This window comes from Humulus lupulus, chromosome 5 (genome assembly GCF_963169125.1).
Source record: "Humulus lupulus chromosome 5, drHumLupu1.1, whole genome shotgun sequence".
NCBI classification, from domain to species: Eukaryota; Viridiplantae; Streptophyta; class Magnoliopsida; order Rosales; family Cannabaceae; genus Humulus; species Humulus lupulus.
In genome coordinates this window covers 9,486,076-9,501,904 of record NC_084797.1, presented here as the reverse complement: position 1 = coordinate 9,501,904, position 15,829 = coordinate 9,486,076, and the positions used below count along the sequence as shown (strand labels likewise).

At 31.2% G+C, this 15,829-nt stretch overlaps 1 protein-coding gene and 1 pseudogene across 1 annotated transcript; one reads left to right on the top strand and one right to left on the bottom strand.

Annotated features, from left to right (window-relative positions):
• Positions 1–2,210: 2,210 nt before the first annotated feature.
• Positions 2,211–4,341, bottom strand: LOC133778821 (monooxygenase 2-like). Its single transcript, XM_062218843.1, has 3 exons — positions 4,273–4,341; positions 2,999–3,227; positions 2,211–2,846 (listed from the first exon to the last, which is right to left on the bottom strand). Exons 1-3 carry the CDS (start codon positions 4,339–4,341, stop codon positions 2,320–2,322), a joined length of 825 nt encoding a protein of 274 aa, XP_062074827.1. The 3' UTR covers positions 2,211–2,319.
• A 6,489-nt stretch (positions 4,342–10,830) lies between these two features.
• LOC133778820 (proteasome subunit alpha type-7-like) lies at positions 10,831–13,198 on the top strand (annotated as a pseudogene).
• The last annotated feature ends 2,631 nt before the right edge of the window (positions 13,199–15,829 follow it).

Below are 15,829 nucleotides of genomic sequence, written 5' to 3'. Positions count from 1 at the left end.
ACTACAAAAAAGGTATTTCTCTGCAGTTTTTTTACTTAATACACTGCGGTTTTCGAGAGTATTGAAAAGTGCTGTGTATTCGACCGCAGAGAAAAGTGGTATGAAAACCGCGGAGAAAAGCCACACTTTTCTTTGCGGTTGTGTTGAAAAAACCGCGGAGAAAGGTACCATTTTCTCTGCGGTTTATTCAACACAACCGCAGAGAAAATGGTACCTTTCTCCGCGGTTTTGTTCATCAGAAGCTATAGATATTCACATCTATGATTAACACTCCCACTCAATTATACTACCGAGTGCCCAAGATGTAAGTATGTGCTAGTCCGTAGGGTAAGCTGGTAACGAACAAGTCAAAAAATTCAAATAATACAATCAGTTAGAATACTAACCACTCATAATTGAGATTGAGTTGACCTATGATCAACTATATGATATGACTAGAATAAATAATAACGATATGTTTACTTATCCTATCTACTGTCAATATCGGTCCAGTCCGATGTAACAAATACATTCGATCTTATCTACTTTGCTAATATTCTAGAAATAACATAACACTACAATGTGTAAGTAGATCATGTCGTAGATTGGCAAGTCAGTGTAAATCATGTGCACTGACTAATCTTAGGACTAACTTATTTTGAACATATAATCATATTTATATTCCACTGTGATAACGTCACTATAAATATGATTAGCCATATGCTCGGGATTTAATAGAAGTTTATATTAAACAAATAATCATGAAAATAAAACATGTGAGCAAAGTGATTGACCAAGTAAAAAATTGATTTATATTCTTTTATTGATAATAAATGAGATTACAAAGAAATTGAGTTATAATTAGGGCATAAAACCTCAACAGTTTGCATCTTGTGCATTGGAGTACAAATGCAAAAAGTAGGCCAAATATAGCATTGACACATGTTTTGGGCCAAATTTGGCACTCAATATACACCGACATCCATTGGAGATGGTCAAAGTCCTTGTATTTTTGTGTACTAATTATTGTATGTGGATAAGGACGTAGGCAGAAGTCAAACTAGAAATATCAAAAGATAAAAAAAAATGAGGAGGCCAAATACATAATTTATTAAAAAAATAATTGTTAAAATAAAATAAACTACGATATAAAAATACTTTTTCCAAAATTTTAGAGTACCTCAGAAGATTAAATTGTTGTTTGGTGTGTAAGCCTAAGGGTTGAACATCAAAGTTGGTATGCTTAAACATGCTTTGAGGGTTTAGCCTTGGGGTGAAAATATTGTCCCTAAAATAACCAACAATCAGATTCTTCGTTTGTAGAATCGCTCCTAATAAATTGGCTCTTATGGCCAGAGGAAACACTACGGGCCATCTTTCTCTCTCATATGCAAGCTTTCTCCCCAAAGCCTTTTCCACCGACGAGGATCCCGATTTGATTGCATGTGCAAGCTTTCTCCCAAAAACAACCGAGTCTTCCAGTGCAACACTAGCTCCTTGTCCTAAATTGGGAGTCATTGGATGCCATGCATCACCCACAACCACCACTCTTCCTAAATAAGCCAACAGATTAAAGTTAGGCCACAACCATCGATCGGTCGTGGATGCTCTGATGATCGTACCGTCTAGTGTATGATCAATGATGTCTAGTAGTGTCTCGTTAGGCCACCCTCGTAGTAGCTCTTTCTATTGCTTTCTCAGTTCATTCGGATCACTGATTTTAGGACCTTCACTTCAACAAGTATTCATTTATTAGAGAAAATGACACATACTGCAAGTAATACTCTTTCTTATATAAAAAAACATGCACCATTGTAGTTGTGCCCTATATTTAATGACATATTTTCTGTCAATATAGTATATGAATGTGCGTACAGGAAGAGTCGCCCTTAAAGCTTATATTCCAATATATTTTAGTAGAAAAAACAGGAAACCATCTTGCTCGTACGCCACTTCCATTAGTGTTGGTTATGCTATTTTGAAATGAATGACCATTAATAGTTGTATTGACTTTTTTTTGCTAGTTTACACATATTGTATTGGAGAACAAATGCAAAAAGTGGGCCAAATATAATATTGACACATATTTTGGGCAAAGTTTGACACTCGATATACATCGTCATCCATTTGAGATGATCTAAGTCCTTGTATTTTTGTGCACTACTTAATGTGTCTGGACAGAGACGAAGGCAGAAGTCAAACTAGAAAGATCAAAAGATAAAAGAAAAAAATGAGGAGGCCAAATGCATAATTTATTAAAATAACTAAGGATTAAAATAAATAAAAAATACGATATAAAAATATGTTTTCGAAAATTTTAGAGTACCTTAGAAGATGAAATTATTGTTTGGTGTGTAAGCCTAAGGGCTGAACATCAAAGTTGGTATGCTTAAACATGCTTTGAGGGTTTAGCCTTGGAGTGAAAATATTATCCCTAAAATAACCAACAATCGGATTCCTCGTTTGTAGAACCGCTCCTAATAAATTGGCTTTTATGGCCAGAGGAAACACTACGGGCCATCTTTCTCTCTCATACGACTCCAAAGCCTCTTCCACTAATGAAGATGATCCCGATTTAACTGCGTGCGCAAGCTTTCTACCCAAAACAACTGAGTCTTCCAATGCAACACTAGCTCCTTGTCCTAAATTGGGAGTCATTGGATGCCAGGCGTCACCCACCACTGCCACTCTTCCTGAATAAGCCAATGGATTAAGGCCAGGCCACAACCATCGATCGGCCATGGGTGCTCTGATGATTGTATCGTCTAGTGTATGATCAATGATGTCTAGTAGTGTCTCGGCAGACCACCCTCGCAGTAGCTCTTTTGATTGCTTTCTCAGTTCATCCGGGTCACTGATTTTAGGGCCTTCACTTCAACAAGTACTCATATATCAGAGAAAATGACACATTCTATAAGTAATACTCTTTCATATATAAAAAAGCATGCATGCACTATTGTAATCGTGCCCTATATTCAATGACATCTTTTCTGTTAATATAGTATATGAATGTGCGTACCAGGAGAGTCGCGCTTAAAACTTATATTCCAATATATTTTAGTAGAATAAACAGGAAACCATCCTGCTCGTACACCACTTCCATTAATATTGGACATTTTGTTTTGATATGAATGACCATTAGGAAAGTATCCTAGCCCACGGATGCTACAATACCCAACATATTTAGGTTTAGGGAACCCCATCCACTTGGCTATGGGAGATCCAATCCCTTCACAACCAATTACAACCTACATGTGATGTGATTAAATCCACACTTAGTAGTTTCAATAGGTTTAAATTATAGTTTGAACTCTTTTATAGAACATGAAGAGTGGTGGCGGTCTGTTGTTCTTGATCATATTCATAATACTAATTCCACCTTTTGCTTTCATATGTTTGGTATCTATCCATTTAAATGAGGCCTTTTTTCTATACTTAAAACATAACCAAATTGTCAAATGTAGCTATTTATATAATAAACTTTGGTAATCAAATTGGATTTTGTGATGTCTCCATAGAAAATTTAAATAAGACCTGGTTGAATATTTTGCCTTCTAGACAAGATTCACAAACTGGAAGAGTTCCAACTCTTAATTCTCTCAAAGGTCCATCTTTGTTAACCGACTTATTTTGTGTAGTCCTATATAACTAAGTCTAAGATGAAGATGCCAAAGATATGTGTCATCCTCATTTGAAACTTTTTATTTTTTGTTTCTTTTTGGTTTAACTACTTTAAATAATTCCAAGTTATTTAGCATTTGTTCAATTAATGAAAGCGTTAAAGTCTAAATATTCATTTGCATGTCTAAAGAAAAATTAAGAATAATCAAATTATAAATAAAATATTATAAAGTCAATACATTCAATAAAATTCAAAATACTAAAAGAAACAAACTAAAACATTTTTCAAACAACAATAAAATTTTTCTTTTAATAAAAACTCAAAAACTTTAAAATAAAATGACTTTCTTCAACGCTTTCTTAAACTAGACACTTTCTCTCTCTTCTTTTTAGTCTTTTTTATCTCCATCAGCAAGTTCTTCTTAATTGCTCAAGTTTCTGTAAAAAAGATCAAAAATATGATTAGTGGTTTCTAAATAAAAAATTATGAATGATACATTATAATCTACTATTTAAGCTTAAGGTAAAGACAAATCCCATTTACATTTTTCGCGAATGTGGTCTTGACTGTATATCCTCATAGACAACATCTCACATATCACTAGTGTATTCAATAGCTTCGAACTTTTTCCTCAGCTTTTCTTCCATTGTGCTAAGAATATAAAATCTTGCCATGTGATTTGATCTCATCCAATCAGCATATTTATCATGTTCCTCTTTCCTTACATCCCACGATGGCATATGCAGAGGTCATCTCTCATTAAAAATATGTTTGAACTTTTTAGCCAAAAAAACGAATAAATTTGAATTTATCCATCCTCTTCAGTTAGTTTAACTTTACTTATATGATCATCAATCATTTGATGCATGACTGAGCATATAATGGGAAAGTAGTTGGGTGGCAACATTTTATGACTGAAAATAAAAACCTCCTCCTTCCACAAAAAAATCAAAATTGCTCCACCAAAATCATGATCTTTGGGAATATAGAACAATATGCAAAACATTGTTTCAAATGTGCATGTGCAGGGCAACTTGTTCTTTTTTTTTTTTTTGGATCTGATTTTTTTTTTTCAAACCTAGCTATATGTAGAGTCCCAGAATTTACTTAGCTAGTTAGATAGTAGTAGTAGTAGTAATAGCTAATATTAGTTATAGTATGTTCATTACTGTGGATTTTGGTTCAAGCCGGGACTTAGTTGGAAACTCCTAGCAATAGTTATGGATTTTATAAGTTTAACCTATAGTTTAAGAATATTAATTATAACATAAGGTTTGATTAATATTGCTGGTTATTAATATGATGATTATTATAACCTAAGGTTTAGATAGAGCCAATAGGATTATGACACTTGTCATATGCATGATTATTAAGGAATCATTATTTTAATAAGGGAAATATAAGACTTAGTCTTCACCAGAATTTGTTAGGAGCATGATATTTATTTAGATATTTAGACTCACAATTTTATTTATTTGTGGATTAGGTTATTTAGATAATTAAATAGATCTTTTTTTCGTAACTTTAGGGTACTGTAACTTCCAAACTATTTTTGACCCAGTTACGATAAGAATTTCGAAAAATATTATTTCTAAAAAGTTGTAGATAATTTAATTAGCTTTCTAACAGTATAAAGATATTCTAAATCGGAGTCCTACAACTACAGATATGTTGATTTTACTGTAGGTTAGTTTAGAGTTACGAGATTTAGAAAGTTAGAAGATTTTTATTCCTTAGGATTCTATTTTAAATTTAAATTTAAATTTGAATTATAATTAGAAGATTTTTATTCCTAGAACTCTATAAATAGGACCTAGCACCAAGCATTTTCATTCATTCTTCAAGCATTGATCAGAGCCTTCTTGGTGCTAGTGAGACTATAGAGTGATAAACACTTGGGTTGGAGTTATAAGCTTTATCATTCTAAGCTTATTAGACACTTGGGAAGTAAGATTCATAGAGTGTATTCTGGGTTTCGAGGTGTAGTTCTGTCATAGCAATTTCAAAGGTATTCCTATTCTTAGTTCCTTTTATGTATTGTTTCATTAGTTCTTATAGTTTTCCTCTACTCAATTCCTAACTCAATCTTCTCTATTCTTGGTTAGGCATCTAAGTTCTTCGAACTTGAGATTTCTTGTTGGTAAGTATCTTCTCGATGGTGTAGTTCATTCCTCTTCATCTCTTTCTTTTAGAAAATTCACATCTCTATTAATGGTTTTTAGGAGTGTTCCAAAATCTTGACCTTGTTTTCATCATCCCGGTATTTTGGTAAGGAAAATATGATAGTTTTATATGCTTATATGTTATGCTGATATGTTATGATAAGTTATGCTATAGTATGTTATGTTATGTTTTCTTATGTTTCATGGTTATGATTTACCCTATCTCAGATATTAGACAGGGGACGTAGATGGGTTATCATAAACCTACCATGTGATCTAACCTACCTCAGATATTAGAAAGGGGACGTAGATGGTTTATCACATGTTTTAATGGCCATTAATAGTATAGTCTTATATGATGTACGTCTTTATAGACATATGTTATATGTTTATAGCTTATAGTTATGTGTATGATTATGTTTCATGCTTGTAGTAGATTTTCCTTGCTGGGCATTAGGCTCATTCCTTTATGTTTGTATGTGCAGGAAAATAGTTATGGCGGCGGAAAGATTCTTGGCAGCTTGAGGATGTGTATTGAGGCAGGATGAAATCGGTGGATTGCGCGTTTGATTCGAGGATGAATTTTTTTGAGTCTTTTAGTTATGATTTCTATGTATTATTTTTTTTCGCACTTAATTTTGTAACCAATTTATTTAAGTTATGTTTTGTTTTCAAAACAATGGGATCCCATATCCTAAATGAATATTTGTGTATTTAACCTTTACTTTACAGTTTTTAAATAAAGTTATGGTTATTTCATATGTACGTTTTCTTAAGATTAGTATAGTAGTCATTAACGGTCCAAAGTCTAGAATAGTTGGGTCGTTACACTATAATCAGTTACGATTATGATCAGTTAAAATTTTTTGTTTGGATTTTATTATTTTCTAGGCCTGGCTAAGTAATTGGTTACCATCACAACTGGTTTTGTTTTTTTTTTTTTTCATTTTTTTTCAAACCTAGTTGTAACCAGTTACCTTCACGATCAATTTAGTTTATTTTTTTCATATCAGTTTTTTTTTCTTTTCCGAATCTCATTAAGTAACAAGTTACAATTCAATTGATATTTTGATAATGGTACATTACTAATAAATCAAAATTATGTTTATAGTTATAATTAGTTACTACAACACCACTTAAAAAATAAAATGATTTTTATAGTTGTAACAAGTTACCACACTTCACTAAAAAAATTGACAGTGGCATACAATTACTATCACAAAAAAATCAAAATTGTGTTTGATAGTGGTAACCAGCTACTATGGATAAAATATTGATTGAAGAAGATATAAAATAAAAGAAAATAAGAAGAAATGAGAATAAAAAATATGATGATGAAGGTCTCAACTTTTTTTTTTCAAATATTATGTAAAAAAATATTTTATAAAATATGAATGATAAAAATAATATAAATAGATTAAAATTATAAAAATAATCTCAAAATATATAAAAACTAGCTACTAAAAATGTAAAAAAAATAAAATATAGTATACAAATATATGGGGAAAAAACTCCCATAAAAATGTAAACTAAAAAAATATGCCATAAAAAACTTTAAAAAAAAACTGTTATATTTTTTAAAATTTAAGAAAAAATTCCATATTTAGTGTAATTTCCTCTATTATATTTATAGGCACATAATGTGTATAAATAAATAGGGGAATTCTCCTATAGGGGCTTCACTTTAAGCCCTATCGGTAGAGCTTTCAGTGTTCTCGACCCGTGAACAGCTTTCAGCGTGATTTTTTTTATGACCGTGTATATTGTAGCTATTTAGAGCATCCTGCAAATTTTCAGAAAATTCCAAATAGTTTATAGTACCGAAAACTAGGTTCAAACATGTTGTTGTACGCGTGACTAATTTATTTTATGCGCGTGGAAAACAACATGTTTGAACATAGTTTTCGGTACTGTAAACTATTCGTAATTTTCTAAAAATTTGCAGGATGCTCTAAATAGTTACAATATATACGGTAATAAAAAAAATCGTGCCAAAAACTGTTCACGAGTCGAGAAACACTAAAAGCCCTACCGGTAGGGCTTAAAGTGAAGCCCCTATAAAAGAATTTTCCTAAATAAATATACATAACATATCACATCACGTGGAAAAGATGGCAATAGTTTTATGGGCCTCATGTCAAAGCAAGCTTTAAATTGTATGGCTTAAATCATACATACAACACTGTAAATTAAAAAAAAAAGAGAAATATAGAATTTTATAAAAAATACATATAATAGTTTATAATAGATTTATTACAGACTTATAATAGTAATCTATTTAGTTTATAAATGTTGTTTACAAACATATAGTTACAGACTTATAAACTTTGTTACAAATTTTACGATTATGCTACTCCTTATTTTTGTAATTTGTTTGAGAGTTCGTATTTTTAGTATTTTTTTTTAAATATTAGGTATTTGTGTAAAGTTCCCCAACTAATATCCAAACGTTACAAAATCACACAGCCCAGCTTAACTTCAATTAGCCGAGGCCCAATCCAAAAATGCAGTAGGTACTTGGGCCCATTTCTCTAGTGGAGAGAAAAAAAAGAAAAAATTAATCAAAAGATTTGTATTCATTCTTCTTATTTTAATATTAGAATCTTTGAATTAATTGGTTTTCTAAATATTTTATTAACACTCAAATCTTGAATTAAACGGTTTAAGCATACCAACTTTGATGTTTAGCCCTTAGGCTTACACACCAAACTTTTATGATGATTGATCACTCTTTTAATTATTTTACATAACTGACACAAAATACTCTCAAACTTGCTCATCTTATGAACTCGTGCTTGGTCGAAATATGAAATGTGAAAGAATTAATTAGTCTAACAAATAATATAATTATATATAAATTTAATAACTATTATATATTGATATATATATATATATATGCATGTATATTAAACAATGACTCGCTATTAATTGGGGCATGAAAAAATTGTTTTGGTGAAAAGCTTTTGTTAAACCCTAAAGAAGTCATGTTTTAAAAAGATAACTAATCCGTATCTTAAGATAACCGAGTTGTATCTTAATTAATAGGAAGCCATAGTATAACCTATAAAAGAAAGAGAAATTTATATTCCATACTATTTTTTTATAATTTATTTACAAAAATCACCTACAAAATTTTATTTACAAAAATATCTTGTCACGTCATTAAAAAATACCGGATTCTAAAATTAATATACCTAAATTTGAAACTTTTCCGAAATTCTGATTTTCCTATTTTTCCCGTTCTTTCTGAGTTTAAAAAAGTAATATTTTGATTACTTAAAATGTTAATAAGCTACCAATTAGTTACTTTTTCATGAAATTTTTTTATTTTTATAACATATTATTTTATGTACATTTTGGTTATCTCCAATACTTATTTTTTGAAACTTTTTTTTTATCTTAAGACACTGATTAATCATTTTGAAGTTATATTATGATGTCTTATTACTTAAGATATTTTTACGTTGCTGATTAGTCATTTTTTAGAAACTAATGAGTTACAATAAAATATAACAAATTACTATATAACTTATTATTAAAAGTTACTTTTAGTATACTATTTTTTTTATATTCTATTTAAAAGTTACCAAACAATATCTTTAATAATTTATTTTAAAAAAGTTACTTGGAATATTTTTAAATAAATTTAAGTTGTTTAGAATGCAATATAATATATTTTAAATGTAAAATAAGAATACAAATTTTAGTATATTAAATTTTGACAAGTTTAAAATTTAGTTATTTTTTAGTCAACACAATATAAAAAAAAAACTAAAAGATTGCTTTTTATTCTGATAATCTTCTCCGGCGATGACAAAAAAGCATATGCTTCCCACATATCAAAATGATCACCTTGAAGAGTAGGTCGCGATAGTGCTACTTTTGAGCCCAACTGACTAGAAAATATTTTTGAAATTAAAGTTAAGAGAGAATGTAAGAAATTAATAAAAAAAGAGTATAGTTGAGAGATAGAGAGAAAGAGAGAGAGGGGCTCCGTACCATGAAAAAAAAAAAAGTGGTATAAAAAATGATGAAAAAAGTAACTAATTAGTAACTTATTAACATTTTAATTAACCAAAATGTTACTTTTTTTTAACTCAGAAAAACGGGAAAATCGGGATTTCGGAAAAGATTCAAATTCAAGTATATTACTTTTAGAATCCGGTATTTCTTGATGACGTGGCAAAATATTTTTGTAAATAAAATTTTGTAGGTTATTTTTGTATTTATTTTATATCATAGGTATATAATCGTAAAGATCCCTAAAAGAAATCGTGTATTAAAAGGTAACCAACCAGTTGGTAACTTGAAAAAATTAAGAAAAAAAATAATCAAGCTACGACCTTGTAAATATAAGTTGTATATTCCACATATATTTGCATACATGAAAGCATTTATTCCTTTTTATATATATAAAAAATTAGAGCTGTTATTATTTCCACTACAACAATTTTTAGTATATATTACATTAAAAAATAGCATATAATAGTGGGTGATTAAAAACACACGGAATATATTATTTTGGCGCCATATGAATAAACCTCAGGCGCCAAATGAAAATTTTTTTTTGAGTCCCAAATTTTAATCCCTAAATCTAAGTTACCCGAAAAATTTCTCTCAGCCTCCATCTCTCACTCTCATCTCGTCTCTCCGCCTCACGAAGTCTCTGTCTCTCAGCCTCACGAAGTCTCCATCTCTCACTCTCTTCTCGTCTCTCAGCCTCACGAAGTCTTCTCAACTCATCTCTGCCTCACGAAGACACGCTCCAGAGTGGAGCTCTTTCTCCGCCTCACGAAGTCACGCTCCAGAGTGGAGCTTCCTAATCTCCAACTCAGTTGCTCTCTCTAATCTCCAACTCATCCCTTACCCTAATCTCTAAGGTTGAATCCTAATAACCCTTTACGCCTCCTCTCTAACACTCAGTAAGTCTCTCTCATTCTATCTTTCTCTCTTAGCTACTCTCTCGTTCAATCCTTCTTTCCTTCTCTCTGTTTGTTGCAGGTGTGTAACAAGGTGATGGGGGCTGCAGCTTGGGTCGTATGACAGGGAGGCTCGACTCGTGGGTCTATGCGTGGCTCGCTCGTGGGTGCGACGGTGCTTGCGGCAGTGGGTCTACGACATGGTTCGACTGGTCTATCTTCCATCAGGTCTCAATCTTCCATCTCTGTATATCCTTTTGTTTCTCAAGAAAATTCTTGGGGAAATTGGTTGTTTTGCAAGTTTGTACATTATTTTTTAATTATTTACAGGGTGTTACAATACTTTAGTAGTCTAATCCAAATTCTACATCCCAAAATCAGATACGATTTCGGGTTTGTAGATTCAAGTTGTTTCCGTGTCTATGTGAAAGTCAGATATGATTTGGGATTTGGGATTTGAATATTGAGGTTGCTCATGGGTATTTCATTATGCTTACACTCCCTTGAATTCGTTCTCAATGTAAAGTGGCTAGAAAATCTGTATAAAAAGATATATTGTCATCTGATTATGTTTATTTTTGTATGCACACCCATGTTAACATTATTAATTTATTCGTTAAAAAAAATTGGTGACATACCAAACCAAAAATCTACCAAACCAGAAATCTATGTCTCGTTATAGTCAGTTTGTCCCAAACCAGATGATTCCAATTAACTGAGTTCTGTACTGGACATAAATGCTGATATCCTTGTTTAATTTGGTATTTCTCAGATACAAATTTCTGAGTGTCTAAAGTCTGAATCTGTTTTCCAGTACCAGCATGTTTTGCTTATTATTTATTGAAAAGAAGATGCTATCTTATATGAATTTATTTTTTGGCTTTCTTTTTAATAAAATGTTTTACTTGTTAATACTTAATTGCCATTTCTTCTGATTCTGTTAATGTTCATGTCATATCAGAGAACTCTGTGTTTAAGTTGGAGATATAGACACCATTATTACTAGAGAAAATTCTTATTGGGCAAGTTTGATCTTAAAGTTGGATTTTAATTTTATTTATTATTATTATTATTTTTATAATATGTTTAGTTAGAAATTAAAGCTTCATGGACTAGGTGATAGCACAAAAGGACATTTGGTATAGTTTTTCCATTATGTAAATCAAAAGAAAGCTTTTGCTCAAGTTTACTCAATCTTCAAATGTGAGCAAGACTTGGTCTTTGATGTGAACAAATTATCATGCAAGTAATTGTAAAATCTCTTCAAACGTATAAAAATTCCACTCTTTAACCTTTGAAGGAGTGGGTTGTTATAAATCTATGGATATAAAATATATATATCTCATTTTTATATAGCAAGACATTTCCATATTCATTATCTTCTCTCATTGTTGGGTTTTATTTATGTTTGTTCAAAAAACACTTCTACAGAGCACACTTAACTAAATACAAACTGAGTTTTATTTTGGTATTTTCTCGTTTTTTTTTTTATTTGAGTGGAGTGAGATTTTGAACTTGAACTAGCGTTTTATGTTTAGATGTTTGTAAAGTCTGATGAGGCCGAAACGGTTTGCATTTTATGGGGGTTTAGGTTGATCTAGTTTTTGTGAAATTATGATTTTAGGGGTTTTATTTGGAGTAAGAAAGAAAGGAAATGTAGTGTTTTTTTTAAATGTACTTTTGTTGGAAATTGAAAGTCATTGGGTTTGATTTGATCTTGGAATTGGCTCTTTTTTGCATAATCTTACTGAACTTTGATACTCAATTAAGCACATTAGGTGTATGAATTTATGTTTAGTTTTTGGGGATAGAGGAAATAGAGAGAGATTTAGCTATATCCCTTACCCCATGAGGCATGAGCCTTGAAATTTGGATTATTTTAGATTGTGTAGTTTTATAAGAAATAGAGATTGAACTAGTTAGAGTCTATGTTAAATAAGAACTGGGAGTTGGAAATGCTCATGTGTTGGAATCATTTTATGTTGATGAAAAGAAGATTATCTTCTCTTATTGGTTGTTTTTGTGTAGAACGGTGAGGAAGATTGTGAATTTGGATGATCACATTGCATTGGCCTGTGCTGGGCTCAAAGCTGATGCTCGTGCCTTGATAAACAAGGTGAGAATTGAATGTCAAAGCCACCAACTTATGGTTGAGGATCCAGTAACTGTTGAGTATATTACTCGCTACATTGCTGGTCTTCAATAGAAGTATTCACAAAGTGGTGGTGTTAGACCGTTTGGGCTTTCAACTTTGATTATTGGCTTTGACCCATACACAGGTGCACCAGCACTATATCAGACAGATCCTTTTGGGACATTTTCAGCCTGGAAAGCAAATGCCACTGGAAGAAACTCTAACTCATTACGTGAGTTTCTTGAGAAAAACTACAAGGAGACAGCTGGGCAAGAAACCGTCAAGCTCGACATTCGTGCTTTGCTTGAGGTAAGTAATAGAAAACGATGCATATTTAATCTAGTTTCTTACAATAAATGAATCATTAGAAATGATGATTATGTAACTCACCTTTAAGTTTTAAAAATTACAAGAACTTCATCTTAAAACTAAATCCACCTCTAAGTTAAAATATGTTAAAAAATTAGAGTAAGCTAATCTCAACAGTACGGTTGTCTTCACCTTTCTGTGTCCTCACTGTAAGGTTGTCCCAAAGCTTCACTGCAGTTATTTGCTGTTTTGGGGGAGCTTTGACCTTTGATATGTATGCAGTGTTTTTTTGTAATTATTTATGTGTGATGTTTAATCACTAGCTTTTGTCATAGTTTTGATTCTGGTCTTTACTTTACATTTAGATTTGTTAAAGCTCTTCTTCCATGGTGGGTTGTATATGTTTGTGGGAAAATTTATTAGTTTATCTTCATAGGTGTTAGTTTTTTGGTGTTCTACCTCTTTAATTGACTTGGTTAATCATTATAGATCATCTTTGTGTAAGATTTGTATCTACTCTTTAGGCATTTCTAACCTCATTTGAACAATTTTTTGTTAAAGAAATTGATGAAGTTTTCATTTTCATTAACAAAAATAATAATTAATTAAGAAAGATGATAACATTTGTTCCTGTTTTGATTAAATTATGCAATTCACCTTGAAGTTTAAAAAATTACAAAAACTTCTTAAATTTATTCTTTAGTGGGAAGGATATGTTTTTATCAAGGTAAATAATTTATTTTTATCACATGGCATCTAATGTGAACATATTGCTTTCAGGGGAATCAGCAACGAAGAGAAAGTACATTTGAGGCAAAAACTGGTATCCCATTTAAGAGAAGAAAACTATCAGGTGTTTGTTGCCCTGATTTCTTTTTTTTTTACAAATGGAACATGGTCTCTTTCTATCTCTCTAAATATATGTATATAAATATATCTATCTCATCATATATCGTTCAAGATTCATTATCCTATTTTTTATTTTTTATTTGAGAAAGCTGATGACGTTGATCTTATTTATTTATTTATTTTTTTTGTAAAACTTTTAAGGGTAGGATTTGAGTCTGTTTCTCTTAATCTCTATCCTGCTTTTGTTCGAATTGAGTAGTTTCTTTTCTAATCCCATATATTCTTTTCTTGTTTCCTGTAGTCTCTTCTGTGTAGTGAGTCCAGGGTTAAAGAATGTCCGGTCCTTTGCCTCTGCATCGTGGCATATCTTCTGGGACACGAGGCTCTGGAGGGAGCAATGATTTCAGCGACTCTTAAATGAAAGATAAAACAGAAAAGGATGATTTGGATAGAAGAGGTTCATCTGATCAGAGTGCCTTTGGGATGAATGTGAGTGTAATTATCATTCTCCTTTCTTTCCTACATAAACCTATCCTCATAAATTTATATTAATGGTATTAGTAAATTAATCTTGATGCAGTTGTTGGTTTAATGGTATTGGTTTGCCACTATTGTTTTGATAAAGCCTTTGACAAGTTCTATGACATGTACAATGCAACTTGGTATGATATGGATATGTTTAGAGCTGTTATTATCTTCATAATTGATCAACATTTTCACTTCATAATTGACATAAATCTAAACTGTATTACAGGAAAGGTTATGGGTTGTAGATATCGATACAATGTGGATTATATATATACATATATGTTATGTAATGCTGTTTATTTAGGTTGCAATTTTTACTTTGAGTTAGATATATTAATATGATTTAAGCATTATTCTGATGAGATTTTAGTCGGCATTGTTTATGCTATGTTTTGTTACTCCATTGTTTATCCTAATTCCTATAAATATTTACATTTTTGTACAAATATGGCAATCTTTGTTTCTTCCATTATCTTTGGCAAAATAAAAATATCTCTTATATGATGAAATCTCTGATTATTTGAGCATGTAATCTTTAGCAAGAGCTTATCTTTACCATGAAATCATCTTATCAAGAATATAATGCACTTTTAATGGCTTGAATTCAAACTTTCTTGACTATGTAGTCTAATTGTATCGTATATGATGTATGTGATTATGAAGTGGCTGTATTTACTAGAAATCAAGTATATTCTAGTTCTATATCAATGTATATATTTATAAAGTGTTTGCTAGATATGGCCAAAATCAATGTATTTGATCTAAGTTTCTAATTAAGAATTTGGTATGTTTGGTTTAGTTGATGCGATTTAGTTCTTTTGGACTGTGTTGAGTATTTATGAGACAGGGAAGATTACTAATAGCTATTTAAACTTTATGGCAACTATATTATAGGTTGTTTGGGGGAGTGTGAGTTTGTTTGTGTTTCAAGATTGTAAATATCTAGGTAAGGAGTATTTTTCACATTGTATGGTTTCTACTGCTTAAATGGAGTATTTCCCTACTTTTGGATCCATGGAGTGCTTGTCTTGCTTCCATGTGTTTCATTTCGTTGTTAACTTTGTGTATGGTTGAGCGTGTTATTACAAGTTCTATTGTTCGTTTGACCTTTAGCTTGTGAATTTTTCTCAGTTTCCATTAGGGGCTTATAGTGTCCTTTTCATTCCTGATCAAACTTTTCAGCAGGTTCCTCAAATTTTAGTGATATCTTTAGCTTGGGGGAGTGATAGCTATTTATGCTCACAACAAAGACAAGTGCACAAAGGATGATGAATTGAAGAATGGAGCAAGTTTCATGCATGGTTTACTTTTGTGTATCTTGTAATGT